The following is a 16265-nucleotide window of genomic DNA, read 5'->3' on the forward strand; positions in this document are numbered from 1 at the left end:
TTTTCACTATAAATCCTGCAGATGTGGTTGGCTTCTGCACACAGAAATGGATAAGAGAGAAAAAGCTCACTGTCTGGTTTTGTTCTATCCAGTCCAAGGCCACATTAATCCCATGCTCCAATTCTCCAAGCGTTTAGAGCAAAAAGGACTCAAAGTCACATTGGTTACTACCCGCTCTGTTCACAAGGCCATGCATGGAGGAGCAGGAGAACAATCACCATCATCACTCTTTTCCATTGCACTGGAGACCATTTCTGATGGCTATGATGGAGGAGGGGCTTCCCAAGCAGAGAGCATCGAGGCCTACTTGGACTGTTTTCGGAAAATAGGCTCACAGTGTTTGGCTGAGCTCATTGAGAAACTTTCTGGCTCAGGTCACCCTGCTGATTGTCTAGTTTATGATCCATGTATGTCTTGGGCTCTTGATGTGGCCAAAAGGGTTGGGATTGCTGCGGCTGCTTTCTTCACTGTATCTTGTACTGTTACCAACATATTCTCTCTTGTCCATAATGGGCTGCTCAAACTTCCTCTCAATCTTGACTCTGAGATTTTGCTACCTGGTTTGCCACCTCTTCAACCTTCAGACGCCCCATCTTTCATCTATGTTCCTGAATCTTACCCTGCTTTCCTTAAACTGGCTGTCGATCAGTTCTCTAATCTTGACAAAGCTGATTGGGTCTTCTGCAACACATTTTATGAGCTGGAACAAGAGGTAAACAAAATTGATGAGGTGGTTTTCAGTTCCAAATTGTTGAGAGTGTTTCTCCCACATTGAAATGTTATTGGACCTAGTTTGGGTTTATAAGGAGTTGGGCTACTCCCCCTATTGCCAAATGGTTTTTGGGTGGAACCTCAACTTCCTTCATGCTATCAGAGCAAGGCTTCACATGTTGGGCCCAACGGCCACACGTGCTCTCACGTCACCCAATATGTGTTGCACCAAATTTGTTCACCAAATTAATTATCTGTCACTATATGCATCACTACCTTACAAAATTAACCCAATATGTGTTGCACCAAATTTGTTCACCAAATTAATTATTTGTCACTATATGCATCACTACCTTACAAAATTAACGGCTATGACGATCTTATGATTTATGTGAAGTCTCCAAATATTAATGACTTCTTTGACCTTAATTATGATTTAACTTTTGAGATTAAACTTGCTGTTTTATTTTTCTCTCCTTTTACACATAGGTGGTAGAATATTGGATGACAAAGTTTTGGCCATTAAGGACGATTGGACCAACCATACCATCTATGTACCTGGATAAGCGTCATGAAGACAACAAGGAATATGGTCTAAGCCTCTTAAAGCTAAACAGTGATGCCTGCATGAAATGGTTAAATGCAAAGCCAAAAGGGTCTGTAGCATACATGTCGTTCGGCAGTATGGCAGAACATGGAGAAGAGCAAATGGAGGAACTGGGTTTGGGTTTGAGGAGAAGCAAACGCTATTTCTTGTGGGTGGTGAGGGCATCAGAATTAGTTAAGCTGCCAAAAGGGTTTGCAGAGGAGACATCTGAGAAGGGTTTGGTGGTTTCATGGTGCCCTCAATTGGAAGTTTTGGCACATGAGGCTGTAGGATGCTTTGTCACACACTGTGGTTGGAACTCTACATTGGGGGCCTTGAGTTTAGGAGTTCCAATGGTGGCAGTGCCACAATGGGCTGACCAGAGCACCAATGCCAAGTTCATCATGGATGTGTGGAAAATAGGGCTTAAAGCTCTAGCTGATGAGAAAGGGATAGTGAGAGGAGAAGAAATAGCACATTGTGTGAGAGAAATATTGGACGGGGAGAGAGGGAAGGAGATTCGAAAGAATGCTTCGAAGTGGAAAGCATTGGCCAAGAATGCAGTGGATGAAGGTGGAAGTTCTGATAAAAACATTGATGAGTTCATTGCAGAACTGGTTCAGCGCTAGGCTAGGCGAAGCACTGGTGTATTTCTGAAAAATTGCCTAGCTATAGCACAAGTCCTCTGGTGGAAAATAAAACTGACTATACTCAAATTGTGTAATTTGATGCATCTCTATAATTTATTTCTGCTTTTTTTTTTTTTGTCTGGAATTCATGTTGTATTCAAGAAACCCCAAAACAGGGAATAGAGATACAAACAGAAGGCTAAAGCCACAAGGAGCCAACAGAAAGCAAGAAACAAATAACAAAACAGGGCTAGACATGGCTAGATTCCATCGGAGCCTAGAACAAACAGTCCCTACCCTGCAAACTAGCTACTAAGAGATAATAAAACTAAACAGCAGCTGCCTCATGAGGTGGACAAGGCAAACCATCAGAAGTTAGAACCCCAACGAGAGACAATGGTGGTCTGTCGACCCAACTTTGCAGTTCCATAGCTCTGTTACCTATCGACGCCGCTGCATGAGCTGCACGATTTGCACTCCTAGGCACCCAAGACCAGGTCACCTCTTCGAAGCTCGAAACCACATCATGGATTTCGTCAATAAGAGGAAGGATAGCCCAGGAGTTGTTACCATGAATACCATTAATGCAGTCTATTAACACCTTGCAATCTGCCTCCATGATGACTCTCAGATAACCCTTGTTTCTGGCAAGGTGTAAAGCACATAGAGCAGCAGCCGCTTCTGCACTAAGGGATGAGACACATAAAAGTGGGGAAGCAAGACCTCCACACCATTCACCAGAGGAATTACGAGACACAATGCCAATGCTGCCCTTCATCGTGCCAGGATACCAAGAACCATCCAAGTTGAATTTTACATAATTTGGGATTGGCTTGGACCAACGGGTTCTTTGGACATGAGGGACAGGAGAAAGGTTCCCTCTTGCATCAATCTTGGAGACAACCGCTAAGTATTCAGAGCAAGCATCTCTAGCATGGTTGATCACGCGCCTCGGATTAGGGCGAGACCCATTGAAAATGTATTTGCACCTTGCTTTCCAGATTTCCCAGCATAAGAAGCTAAGTAGCGATAATAGAAATTTGCATTCAGTTCTTGAGGTGCCAGGAATCGCAATAATGCCTTCAATCCATCTATCAAAAGTCGAGATCCTCCGGGGGTCAACTTTGTAGGAAAGGTCAGAGCCAAACCAAACAAGTTGAGTCCACGGGCAAAGAAAGAGAATGTGCTCCACCGATTCTTCGAAACATTCGCAAATTGGGCAGGTGGGATCAATTGCAATTTTTCTTTTAAAAAGGGCAAGTCTGGTTGAGATGGATCCAGAGAGAGCATGTTTTGCAATAGAATGCATGTTTTGTCCTTTGGGAGTTTGTCCAAAGTATCAGCAAGAGGAAAATAGGCGAAACGTCTATAAAAATAAATAAAAATTTGAGCACGCAATTTTTGTCTTGATTCATGTTAAAGGTGTCTCTTTAAAAAATCTAAATATTTGGGAACATGGAGAACTTCTTCAAGTTTTTATTGGGGTATAATAAGGAACACCCTCATGACCTCATTAAATACAAGGCCTTATGTTAAGATACACTTCGAATACATGCAATTTTGCATTTTCTTCACATGGATGTACACTATTTTGAATTATGAAATCTGAAAATTTAACCTTATGATTAGAAAAGTTTAGGGACATACAAGACCAAATCATGTGCATATAATTTTCAAGGTGTTAGGTTTAGGATTCTTAGAATTGACTTTTCTTGCCAAATGTACAATTTCATGTAATTCCTCTTAGCTAATCTTTAAAAATTAGGCATTTGTATTTGCTACAAAGTTGAAATACATTGAAGAGCTTATGAGGCTACAAAACCAAAGTAATTTGTACAGTCATTTGTAATGGGCATCATTAGGAAAATCAACTTTTGCATCAAAACACTTTATTTAGATGACTAGTCATATATGTAGGTCAAATATTTCCAACACGGGATTTTTCATCAAGGCATGTGATAACTCATGCTAAAAGTTTCCCTTTCAATTATCTAAATATTTGGGAACATTTGAAAAAAAAAACAAAAAAACAAAAAACCTTCCTCATCAAGTTTCAATTGGGTAATGAGCAATGCCCTTATAACCTTGTTCCAAGGCCTTAAGGTAAACTTCAAATACATGCAATTTTGCGAAATATTTTCTTTGATTATTTCCCATGCATATACGCTATTTCCGAATTATGAAATATGAAAAGCAAATTATAATATGAAACTTTTTTATTAGAAAAGTTTAGGGACGGATAAGACCAAATCATGTGCATAATTTTCAAGGGGACAATTGTGCTATCATACTTTGTTTCACCACAAGTTTTGGAATGCTACCCTAGAACTGAGTTGTAGTCAAGCTTAAGCATGTTCAGATACTTACTCATTTTGTTGACTTAAAAAAGATAGTTACTTATTTGGCATACCATCCTTTAATTGGGAGAAATTATAGAATGATACTGTATCACCACGTCAGCTGATGATACTCCATCTCAAAATCTGCAAAATGTATTTTTTTTTTAATTAAAATATATTTTACAGGAGTTTGGCTACCAACTTTACCCTTCAACTTTAATCACCCAAACCCCCGCCCACCGTCTTCCCTGAGCGAATATACCCGTACGGCTTTATTTTTCTATTAATTTTGACTAATTTGTCTTCTTATGCAATTTATTAAAATATTAATTAAGGTTTAAGAAGCGTGGTGCCGGTGGGGTGCTTGCATCATCCTTGATTAAATTAATTTAATTTAATCCAAATTATATATATATATTATTAATAAAGCCTTGAGAAGTTTCGAGAATTGAGATCGTCTCTCACCTTTGAACTTGGAGATTTTACTCTTCATCTTCTGCATGCACCCGTCGCAATGCAATCTAATCTTCATGACCACAGTGCTCTGAAACCACCCAACAAAAGAAAAGAATTAGCAACGAAAATACAACCAAATTAAGCTCGAAATACAATGTTTAAAATAGTAAATAAGTACCAATCAGCTAAAATGCATCGCAAATTATACATGAGGGTGAGGTTTACCTCTTTGGGCTTTTTCTCCTCAGCCGGCTTTTTCTCTTCTGTCTTCTTCTCAGCCTTTTCCTCTGCAGCAGCTGGCTTTTTATCTCCGCCGCCATCTTTTTTGGGCTGAGGAGAAATGAGATCTACCTTCTTCTTGATCTTCTGTTCCAGTTTCTCTTTCAGCCCGGCGGGGTCCACAGTCAGTTTGTTGGCTGCACACTCCGTCTTCACTTGTTCAACGCCTAATTTAATTCACAAAAAGATCGACCCAATCAGCCAAAAATTAATAGGAACCGTGTTTTGTACGTAAAGATTGTTTTAGCCCAACTAATCAAGCTTAAACTACACGACGGAAAATGCATGAACGCAATTAAAGTCAAAATTCTTAAGTGTTTGCTTGCTTCCGCTCCCAAAAGCCCGAAATCTAATCCAAATTTAATAGATTAGTAGATATTAATGGTCAATACATAGACTTAGCTACCCCTTCCCAATTCCCATCCTTTAATTTTGGACCCTTTTTTGGGTCCCCAATTTTAAACGGTAAAAATCTCTGACCCGGACCATTGAATGCGGATTTGATTCCGGTGAACTTTGTAAAATCCGAAAAACAAAACCAATTGAAAAAATCGAAAATCGGAAAAACCCAGAAGCCCAGAATTCTCATGTGATTGAAATTTGATATGAAATTGGTGAAGCTGTACCTTGGAAATTCTTAACAGCTCATTTGATTTTCTTGGCGCACCCCTCGCAATGCATGTCGGTCTTCAAAACGACGGTGAGTGAGCCGTCGTCCTTCTTGGCGCCGGCGTCGGCTGCGGCGGGCTTCTTCTCGCCCTCATTCATTGCGTCTTCCTTTTTCTGCGACAACAAATAAACCGTCGTTAAAACAGAGAACTTGGCCGGAAATAATTATTAGCCACGAAGAAGAATGTACAAATTTTGGTTTTTACTCACCTCACCCATGGTGTTGGTGTGGGTATACAAGAAATGAATATGAAGAGCTTTTTCTTAAACACTTTGTCTAGATGACTAGTCATATATGTAGGCCAAATATTTTCAACCCGGGATTTTTAATCAAGGGACATGATATATAACTAAGAGATTTTCTATTTAAACTCCACACTTCTCTTAGTTCACCTCGTGTTCTAAGTTCACCCCATCTTTTAATTTAAGTTTTCACAATTTTTAAGAAAACCCCACTATCTTCCCAAACTACCCTTAAATACATCCCAAACTGAAGAAATAAGAAATAAAAGAGATTTTCTATTTAAACCCCACAATTTTGTTTGTTCCCAGCAAAAGAAACACAAACAAATATAACCCTAAACCCGAAATTTAATACTTTATAGAGAAAGAGAATAGTTTTACCTCTCTTCAAGAACTGTAACTGGAATTCCAACACTTGGGTATTGTTGAGTTGATAATCAACAAGCATTTCCATCAACTCCCACGCATATTTAAAGAGGTAGGCTCGTCAATTTTCTACGTCTTTAAAAGAGAAGAGTAATATGACAATAGAATGTAGAGGAGTTTGTATTTTTCTAAAACTTAATATAAAGAGTAGTGGGGTGTGGGGTGTGTGTATAGATGTACTAGGGTTAATTATTAAGTTTGATGAATTTTTGCCTTTTTACACAATAATAAAACTTACAACTTAATGATTTAAGTATTTGGGTGAACAAAGAGAAGTGCGGAGTTTAAATAGAAAATCTCTATAACTAATGCTAAAGTATATAAATATTTGGGAGCATTTGAAAAAAAACTTCCTCATCAAGTTTCAATTGGGTAATGAGCAATACCCTTATGACCTCGTTCCAAGACATTTTGTGAAATATTTTCTTCGATTATTTCCCTTGCATATACGCTATTCCGAATTATGAAATATGAAAAGCAAATTATAATACAAAACTTTTTTATTATAAAAGTTTAGGGACAGACAAGACCAAATCATGTGCATAATTTTCAAAGGGGACAATTGTGCTATCATACTTTGTTTCACCACAAGTTCAGGAAGAATGCTACCCTAGAACTGAGTTGTAGTCAAGCTTAAGCACGTTCAGATAGTTACTTATTTTGTTGACTTAAAAAAGATAGTTACTTATTGGGCATACTATCCCTTGGTTGGAGATGCTCTAAGCCATTAAAACAAGTGGACCAGGCGAGAAATTTAAAACCCACACAAATGGACTCCAATTTTGGCATATACCAAGGTTTTTGATTAGGGATAGCAGCCTCTACTGAGGCACTAGCCAAGTCCTGTGTTACATAAAAAACGGACCCGCTCTGTAATCTTGCAAGTGTGGTTTGCTTCTGCACAAGAAAATGGAGAAGAGAGAAAAAGCTCACTGTCTGGTTTTGTTCTATCCAATCCAAGGCCACATTAATCCCATGCTCCAATTCTCCAAGCGTTTACAGCACAAAGGACTCAAAGTCACATTGGTCACTACCCACTCTGTTCACAAGGCCATGCATGGAGATGGAGGAGGACAATCACCATCATCATTCTCTTCCATTGCATTGGAGACCATTTCTGATGGGTTTGATGGAGAAGGTGGGAGTTCCCAAGCAGAGAGCATCCAGGCCTACTGGGACCGTTTTCGGGAAATTGGCTCACAGACTTTGGCTGAGCTCATTGACAAGCTCTCTGCCTCAGGCCACCCTGCGGATTGTATAGTTTACGATCCAGTTTTTCCTTGGGCTCTTGATGTGGCCAAAAGGGTTGGGATTGCTGCGGCCGCTTTCTTCACTGTATCTTGTGCTGTTACCAACATATACTCTCTTGTCCATAATGGGCTGCTCAAACTTCCTCTAAATCCTGACTCTGAGATTTTGCTGCCTGGATTGCCACCTCTTCAACCTTCAGACACCCCATCTTTCATCTATGTTCCTGAATCTTACCCTGCTTTCTTTAAACTGGCTTTGGATCAGTTCTCTAATCTTGACAAAGCTGATTGGGTATTCTACAGCACATTTTATGAGCTGGAACAAGAGGTAATCAAAATTCATGGCATAAAAATTATAGCCAGTGCATGCCCAGGGAGGGTACCCCTATCAAATGTTCTATTTTATTTTCATGTCTATATTTCTTTTGAGTTGCATATATTTTGTTACTATATGAATGAATTCAGTCTCCAAAATTTAATGACTTTGACCTTATACTTAAATTTTTAAGATAACCATTTCCTTTTATGCATAGGCGGTGGATTGGATGGCAAAATTTTGGCCATTGAGGACGATTGGACCAACCATACCATCCATGTACCTGAATAAGGGTCATGAAGAAGACAAGGAATATGGTCTCAGCCTCCTAAAGCCAAACAGTGATGCCTGCATGAAATGGTTAAATGCAAAGCCAAAAGGGTCTGTAGCATATGTGTCGTTCGGCAGTGTGGCAAAACTCGGAGAAGAGAAAATGACGGAACTTTGTTTGGGTTTGAGGAGAAGCAAACACTATTTCTTGTGGGTGGTGAGGGCATCAGAATCAGCTAAGCTGCCAAAAGGGTTTGCAGAGGAGACATCTGAAAAGGGTTTGGTGGTTTCATGGTGCCCTCAATTGGAAGTGTTGGCACATGAGGCTGTAGGATGCTTCGTCACACATTGTGGTTGGAACTCTACTTTGGAGGCCTTGAGTTTAGGAGTTCCAATGGTGGCAGTGCCACAGTGGGTTGACCAGAGCACCAATGCCAAGTTCATCATGGATGTGTGGAAAATAGGGCTTAAAGCTCAAGCTGATGAGAAAGGGATAGTGAGAGGAGAAGAAATTGCACATTGTGTGACAGAAATATTGGAGGGGGAGAGAGGGAAAGAGATTCGAAAGAACGTTTTGAAGTGGAAAGCATTGGCCAAGAGTGCAGTGGATGAAGGTGGAAGTTCTGATAAAAACATTGATGAGTTCATTGCAAAACTGGTTCAGAACTAGCTAGGCAAAGCTGCGGTGTATTTCTGAAAAAAAATTCCTTGTACAAGTCCTCTTGTGGAAAATGTTATTAGGGACTGATTAATAATTTCCATGACTAATAATTTTTAAAAGTCAGAAATTTGTGTCTTCACTATTAAAATAATTATACATAATAGTTTAAATTATACAAACAAAACACTTATTTATATACGCTGCTATTGTCCAAGTCCCACCTGATTTGGCTGCTAAAATATGAATATAGTTTGAATACTTTAGATTAATTGTATTCTTCCTCGTAAGAAGGTATATATAGGAGTTTATAAATAGTGCTTTACAAGTAAATAAATACAGGAATTAAATAGGAGAATATCCCCTAATTATACAAGGATTGTCAACTATATGAAAAAAGAAAATAAATCTCTTTGATTTGTTAGGTTAACTCAGTCAACATTGGCTTCTTCTCCTAGCCACTAGTTTACCGGATATTGTTTAGGATTTTCCAAGAATGCCTACAATAATTATGTCTTGAAAGATGTGCTTGCTGACTTTGTCAAAGTTGGTGTACATCTCTCAAGTTCTCTACATTTCACTAGATTTTTCTAGATACAAATGACTCAAATGAGCATTAACTTTTAACAAAAACAAAAAAAATGCCAGCGCAATTTATACACGAGGATTTTCAAGCGTACAATTAGTGAATCAGTCAACTTCATAGAAGGACTAAATATAATTTAAGATAGGTAAATGAGTTCAGAAAAGCAGAAAACAAGAGCACAACTGTTACTGGCTAGGCTGAGTTCAACTTTTAAATCTTCTTGCGAACGAACACCACCAAATAACGCACACTAGGAGCTCTTGGAAAGGAAAAACAAAAAGAAAAAGGAAAACCAAAACCAAAACCAGCTGCTGCTGCTATAACTACATTGTTTTGAGTTCAAAACCTTAAACCGGCGGGCAATGCTTCAAAGGGCCTCCACAGAGTCCGGTGTTGTTTGCATAGCTTTCAGGTCCAAATGATGTATTATTAAAGTCTGGGACTGGGCCAGACAGCTGATTGTTGGCCACACTAAATGTTTTAATCCTAGTAAGCTGGCCAAGTTCTGGAGGAATGATACCCGAGAACTTGTTGTTGTCAAGCTTAAGCACATTCAGATAGCTGCAATTGGAAAGCTTCATTGGGATTTGCCCTGTGAAGCTGTTAGATGAGAGATCAAGGGACGTAATGAACGTAATGATTTTATCGATATCAGTAGGAAGAGGTCCATTGAGCTGATTGCTTGAAAGATCTAACCCTGTTAGGCTTGTGCAATTTTCTACGCCTCGAGGAAACGAGCCCTTCAGTCCCAAATCCGAAAGCTTGATGTTTAAAACTTTGCTCTCATGAGGGTGCCAACACTCGATTCCCAGAAAGTTACAGATGAAACCTTCAGTGTTGTTGTTGAAATCCCAGGAAGAGTTTAAGTAACCTAAAGTGTCCTGAAGTGATGCTTTTATACTTTTTAAGCAGTTGATATCACTCTCAACACCAAAGCTGAAACCACAACTAAGCAGCAACCAGCAGAGGACACTGCCAATAAAAATGCCAGCATCTTGTTTTCTCAACAACATACGCATCAAGAAAGCCATCAAAATGGGATAATGGGCTAAAAGAAAAGAAAAAAAAAAGTGCTATTTAGTTCATGAAGCCAAAGATCAGAGCTAAAGATAGTAGTGAAGACCTGAAATTCTCTGGCTTTTTATATCCACTGGACATGAAAGAACCCTGATAAGGGTTTGAACAATCAACGACACAAATTAATGAAAAGGCTCCCACGCGGTCAGCACATGCATTAAAAATCAAGAGTGGTTTATACGTCCAATGGTATATCCTGGCTCTCTTTAGAAGGGTTTATGAAAGTGAGGGAAGGAGACGGGCTCATCGGGCTATTTGGAGGCCACTCCTTTCATCAAAAGCTTAGGGACGACTTGGACCGTTGACTATTGACTACCCAGAGTGCTTGTCTGCCCTCTATTTTATTTTATTATTAATTATTTTTTTGCCGGCCTTCATGAGATGACTCGGTCTCGTCTTAGAGCTTTACTTCTCAAACATGGAAAAAAAACTGGAGCAAATACTACTCAAACTACTGAAAAAATCGACAATCATAAAAGAAGAAGAAAAGGAAACCCAATTAATCATCTTGGCGTGTCAAGTGGTGGAGTCAAAAAATTTATTAAGGAGAGTCAACCTTAAATAACGAGAGTGAGAATTTTGCCTAATTGATTCGCTCATTCGATCAAAGATACTACTAGAATTTTGTCTAATTGATTGGCTCTTAGGAATTATGAGGTGTGTTTATGTGATGTTGTGTTAGAAAAAAGATACTATTAGAGCCAAGAGGGACTTTGTAGTGTACGTACTTGGTTAATTGTTATAGTCCAGAAATTTAAATAGTAAACAAAGAAAATGAAAAAAGGAGAAAGTGAGTAAACTCAAAAGTTGAGAAGGGTCAATTATGTAATATAGAAAGTAATTGTGTCAAATGCAACACATACAAAAACAAATTATCAAAGGGGTGAGAAGAGTCAAAATGACCCTCTCGTGATATACACACGATGAGAGTATATTTCTCTTGCTCCTCACTCACATGATTAAAAGGCATACTCGACCAGTGTACATCATAAGTAGGTACAAAAAGGAAATTCTCCAAAAAGAAGTACGTAAGCCCCTGTTGAAATAAAAATAAATAAATAAATAAATAAAAGGGAGAAGCAATATATAGCAAGCATAAGGGTACCACCATAAGAAATGAAATTTTTTCTAATAAATCTGATGAGAACCCAAGTTTGAGAACTTAAGTTGATGATATATATATAGAGAGAGTTTCAATTAAGGGATCCCTCAAATAAGGGACATTCCTGTAGGGTTCACCATGCATTGTATTTCAACGATCCAAACAGTCTAGTTTTTAAATATTCCCTAAAAAATCATCTCTGTAAAAAATCACTTGAATCCAAAACCATTTGACCACTTAATTAGATGTCTTAATGGTTTTCAATTTGCATGATTTTTTGCAAGAATTGATCTATGAATAAAGATTTGAAAAATAAACGGTTTGGATCGTTAAATTTTTTTATAGGATATCCTAAAGGGTGTCCCTCAAATAAAATTATTTCAGAAATCCCTCAATAAAAGTGAAATATATATATATATATATAGAGGCACACATTGATTGAGCTATTGGAATTTATCTCAAAATAAAGGGCAAAACCGACACCAAAACCAGCTGCTGCCACAATAATATCATGATTCCTGGACCCGAAGTTGACTTGCAAGGCTCCAACAGAATCAGCACCAAAAACGAACTGTGGGACCGGCCCAGACAGAAGATTTGGGCCACACTGAATATCTAAAGCCTAGGAAGCAGCCCAAGCAGTGGAGAAATGTGATGTGACCAGAAAACTCATTGTTATCAAGCATGAGCATACTGAGCCACACACAGTTGGAACTTGGAAAGGTCTGGGATTTTCCTTGAAATATATTTCGACAAAAAGAAAAAATAAAAAAAAAACCTTGTATGTATTAATTATTCGCAACGACAATTTGATAAGAACTAAATTATTTTTTATGATGACATTTATAAATATATAAACCACCATTTAATACACTTCGTCTATAAACCGCTAGGGATTTGATGACGTTAGAGTTAGAGTACCAAGCTGGTGGAAATTGTGGGCATCAATCCGGCCGATCCGGTTACACCGGCCGAACCGATTATATTGGTTTGGTTTGGTTTGGTTTTGACCAAAGAAAAAGTCAACAGTTTCAAAAACCGATCCGAACCGGTTTGGTTTGGTTCGGCTGCGGTTTGAGAACTTTGTAAACTGTCCTAAACCGAACCGGACTGATTAGAAATAAATTTATTATTTGTTAAATATATTTTACATGTGGCAAGGCTTGAGTGGTTATTTTGTAAGTGTTATCATGCACCATTCCGCACATGATTGGACTCCAAAAGCCTGAAAAACTCATCCAAAACTAAAACTCACGGATCTAGTCACTCTCTACCTCTCCCTCACATTTCTCTCAGCCTCTCCTCCGTTTCCTAACCCTAGCCGCACACAACACTCACTACTCTCATGTCATCGCATCATTCATCTCCATTTTCATCACCTTTGGCCTCTTCGTCTCCCCACTGTAATCTCTCTCTCTCTCTCTCTCTCTCTCTCTCTGTGTGTGTAGATTTGATGGTTTTCTTGCTCAACTTTCTGATTTGGGTTCATATATCTCATGGCTTTTGATGATTTAGATACATATGGGTCTTCATTTTATCTTTTTTTCTGGTGAAATTAGTGGGTTATTAGATTAGCTTATCAAGATTTGTTTGGGTGCTAACTGTGCTGTGATGAAGAAAATGGTTGGGAGAGGGAGAGAGGTGGATTCTGCGATGGTGATGTGTGGGTGCAATGGGGTGGGTGGGTGGGATTTCCAGAAAGTTAAAAGAGAAGATGGGGTACTTTTGCTTCCCCTTTTTTTCCTTGACTTCCCTTTTGTTGGCTTGGCTGCGTGGAGGAGTTCTCTTCTTCAGGTTTAGTTGGCTGCGTTTTTTTTCTATTGGCTTTACTTCTTCTTTTTTCCCTTCTTTTTTTCTTTTCGCTGGTTTGTTTTTTTGGTTGGCTGGAGACTTCTTTTGTTGGTTTGTCAATTCAAGGGAAAAAAAGGGGTAGGGCTCAGATTCATCTCTACGTTCCACAAGGAGATAAAATGAGTAAGCTGCTCTATGTTTCTGTTGCTAGACTAGTAATGTGTTGTTGGTTTGCTTCAATTTTCATTCCTAGAGCTGAATGTTTCTAGTATAAAAAAATGGTGATTTAGCATGTTGGATTTGCTGTGTGAATGATGCGATTACATTACAGAGCGCTATACAATATTCTTATGAAACCCATTATTGTTGTTTTTATGTGCAGAATGAGAATATCAGCAGAGAGGGAGAAAAGTTTTATTTAACTGTTTTGATGTGCAGAATGTTGTGTTGAATTTGATGGGGCTGCTATTTGGAAGGATTATCACTGTTTTTTAAATCATGATTTGTAATAACTATATAATTAAGTACAATAGGCTTGTATTTCTTTGAGAATCATGTTCTATAATAATTATTATTGCTTGCAGGTACTTTTTTTTCGTCTGTTTTTTCTTTACCTCTTTGGGTTGTATGATTAGTGAATGTTTTGTGTTTGATATTAGGGAACTTGAGAATGAACATGTTCGGTGACATGAAGAAAATGATGTTTTATTTTTATGCCTAAACCGGCCGAACCAAACCGCACCAAACCGGATATGAATGGTTTGGTTTGGTTTGGTTTTGATTTTGATTTTAGCTCAAACCAAACCAAACTGGACCGTGAAAGTTTAATTGGTTCAGTTGTGGTTTGAGGGTGAAACCGGACCAAACCGGACCGTGCCCACGCCTAGGTGGAATACATCTTAAAAGAAAAAAATAAAAAGAGAAAACAAAACCAATAACAAAACCAGCTGCTGCCACCATAATATTTCCGTTATTGGACATGAAAAACCTAACCACACTCTTGGACTTCTTTTGGCAAGACTTGAGCGGGTGGCCACAAAGTCCAGGATTGTTTGCGTAAGAGTCCACTGTCATTGATATAATATATTTAAAGTTTGGGACTGGGCCAGACAGCTGATTGTTGGCCACACTAAATGTTTTAATCCTATTAAGCCTGCCAAGTTCTGGAGGAATGGTACCCGAGAACTTGTTGTTGTCAAGCTTAAGCACATTCAGATAGGTGCAATCGGAAAGGTTCGTTGGGATTGGCCCTGTGAAGCTGTTAGATGAGAGATCAAGGGTCGTAATGAACGAAATGATTTTACAGATATCCGTAGGAAGAGGTCCATTGAGCTGGTTGCTTGAAAGATCTAACCCTGTTAGGCTTGTGCAATTTGCTACGCCTCGAGGAAACGAGCCCTTCAGTCCCAAATCCGAAAGCTTGATGTTTAAAACTTTGCTCTCATGAGGGTGCCAACACTCAATTCCCAGAAAGTTACAGATGAAACCTTCAGTGTTGTTGTTGAAATCCCATGAAGAGTTTAAGTAACCTAAAGTGTCCTGAAGTGATGCTTTTATACTTTTCAAGCACTTGATATCGCTCTCAACACCAAAGCTGAAGCTACAATTACTAAGCAGCAACAACAAGAGGACACTGCCAATAGAAATGTCTAGATGTTGTTTGCTCAACAGCACATGCCCTAAGCAAGCCATCAAATAAAATGGCTTAAAAAAAGTTGTTACCTATTCAAGCAAGAATGATTTCAGAGCTGGAGATATATTACTGAAATGAACCAGAAATTCTCTAGCATTTTAATGACACTAGAGATCAAAGAACCCAGAGAAGGGGTTCAATTGCAATACTGCGACTGGACTAAAAAAGGTTCAACGTGGAAATGGCCCTCTTTAGTCTTTCTACAAAAAGAGATGAAAGACTTTGACGTTCAACATGTAAATGACATGCAATTTCGCAAGAGTGAATTATACGTTTAAAAAAATTTCCTGTCTTTTTTTTCTCTTTCGGTAAACAAATCCGATTGGTTTGATGAAAGTGAGAGAAGGAGAAGCTCATTAATAGGGTGATTTGAAGGAGAAGCATTGCTATCCCACCCAATCACGGTATGTGATACACAATAATTTTTCCACTATTGTGATTGAGTGAGATAGCAAAACACGTTTAGCACTAAATTTAACAATAGCAACATCATTCCTGGACTTGAAGATGACTTGCACGGCTCCAGTGAGCCCCCACAGAGTCCAAAATTGATCACACAACTCTGCGCTCCAATTGAAGCAGCCCCATAAACGAACTGTGGGACCGGCCCAGACAGAAGATTGTGGGCCACACTGAGTTTCTTAAGCCTCGGAAGCAGCCCAAGTTGAACGCATTGTCATCAAGCTTGAGCAAATTGAGCCACACACAGTTGGAATGGTCTGGGATTTTTGGCCTGAGAAGGTTGTTTGAGAAGTCAAGATTTGTGATGTACGGAATGGTGTGACAGATGTCAGCAGGAAGAGGTCCCTGGAGATTGTTGCTCGAAAGATGCGCGACGCCTGTGCAGTTTGCTAAGCATTGGGAAATAAAAACAATTGGTTCCTATTCACTATTTGTGATCATTCCTTTGTTGAGTAATTATGCAACGGAAGTTTAATCAAAATGGGTAATGATTCTGTTATCTAAATTACGTTTAGCCAATAGTCAAATTCAGATTTTATGGATTTTCCGAATCTAAACATAGATTTCAGTTTTGTTGTTGATTTTATAGAAAAGTTTATATAGATCCAAATTCCCAATGAGAAGTTGGGTTTAATCCTCGGATTTTGTGACTCTGATACAAGTCCTTTGACTTTTGTGCCACATAGGATTACATTCTTTTTTAAATATTTTCCGTTGTAATT

General features: G+C 38.7%; 2 protein-coding genes, 1 long non-coding RNA gene and 2 pseudogenes across 3 annotated transcripts; 3 read left to right on the forward strand and 2 right to left on the reverse strand.

The window, feature by feature from the left end:
* Positions 1 to 1934, forward strand: LOC110773895 (mogroside I-E synthase-like). The gene is made up of 2 exons (XM_021978410.2): positions 1 to 712; positions 1201 to 1934. The coding sequence occupies exons 1-2, from the start codon at positions 47 to 49 to the stop codon at positions 1924 to 1926; spliced, it is 1392 nt and encodes a 463-aa protein (XP_021834102.2). The 5' UTR covers positions 1 to 46; the 3' UTR covers positions 1927 to 1934.
* A 5229-nt stretch (positions 1935 to 7163) lies between these two features.
* Positions 7164 to 8982, forward strand: LOC110773896 (mogroside I-E synthase-like). Its single transcript, XM_088245070.1, has 2 exons — positions 7164 to 7916; positions 8122 to 8982. Exons 1-2 carry the CDS (start codon positions 7248 to 7250, stop codon positions 8842 to 8844), a joined length of 1392 nt encoding a protein of 463 aa, XP_088101196.1. The 5' UTR covers positions 7164 to 7247; the 3' UTR covers positions 8845 to 8982.
* Positions 8983 to 9568: 586 nt separating this feature from the next.
* Positions 9569 to 10706, reverse strand: LOC110773899 (probably inactive leucine-rich repeat receptor-like protein kinase At5g48380 pseudogene; annotated as a pseudogene).
* Positions 10707 to 12650: 1944 nt separating this feature from the next.
* On the forward strand, positions 12651 to 13975 carry LOC148292646 (uncharacterized). Its single transcript, XR_015826623.1, has 2 exons — positions 12651 to 13000; positions 13771 to 13975. It is a non-coding gene; the product is annotated as an uncharacterized LOC148292646 (long non-coding RNA).
* Positions 13976 to 14177: 202 nt separating this feature from the next.
* On the reverse strand, positions 14178 to 15242 carry LOC148292647 (probably inactive leucine-rich repeat receptor-like protein kinase At5g48380 pseudogene; annotated as a pseudogene).
* Positions 15243 to 16265: the final 1023 nt, after the last annotated feature.

The sequence above is a fragment of the Prunus avium genome, chromosome 8, assembly GCF_965620075.1.
Source record: "Prunus avium chromosome 8, drPruAviu1.hap1.1, whole genome shotgun sequence".
Classification (NCBI taxonomy): Eukaryota; Viridiplantae; Streptophyta; class Magnoliopsida; order Rosales; family Rosaceae; genus Prunus; species Prunus avium.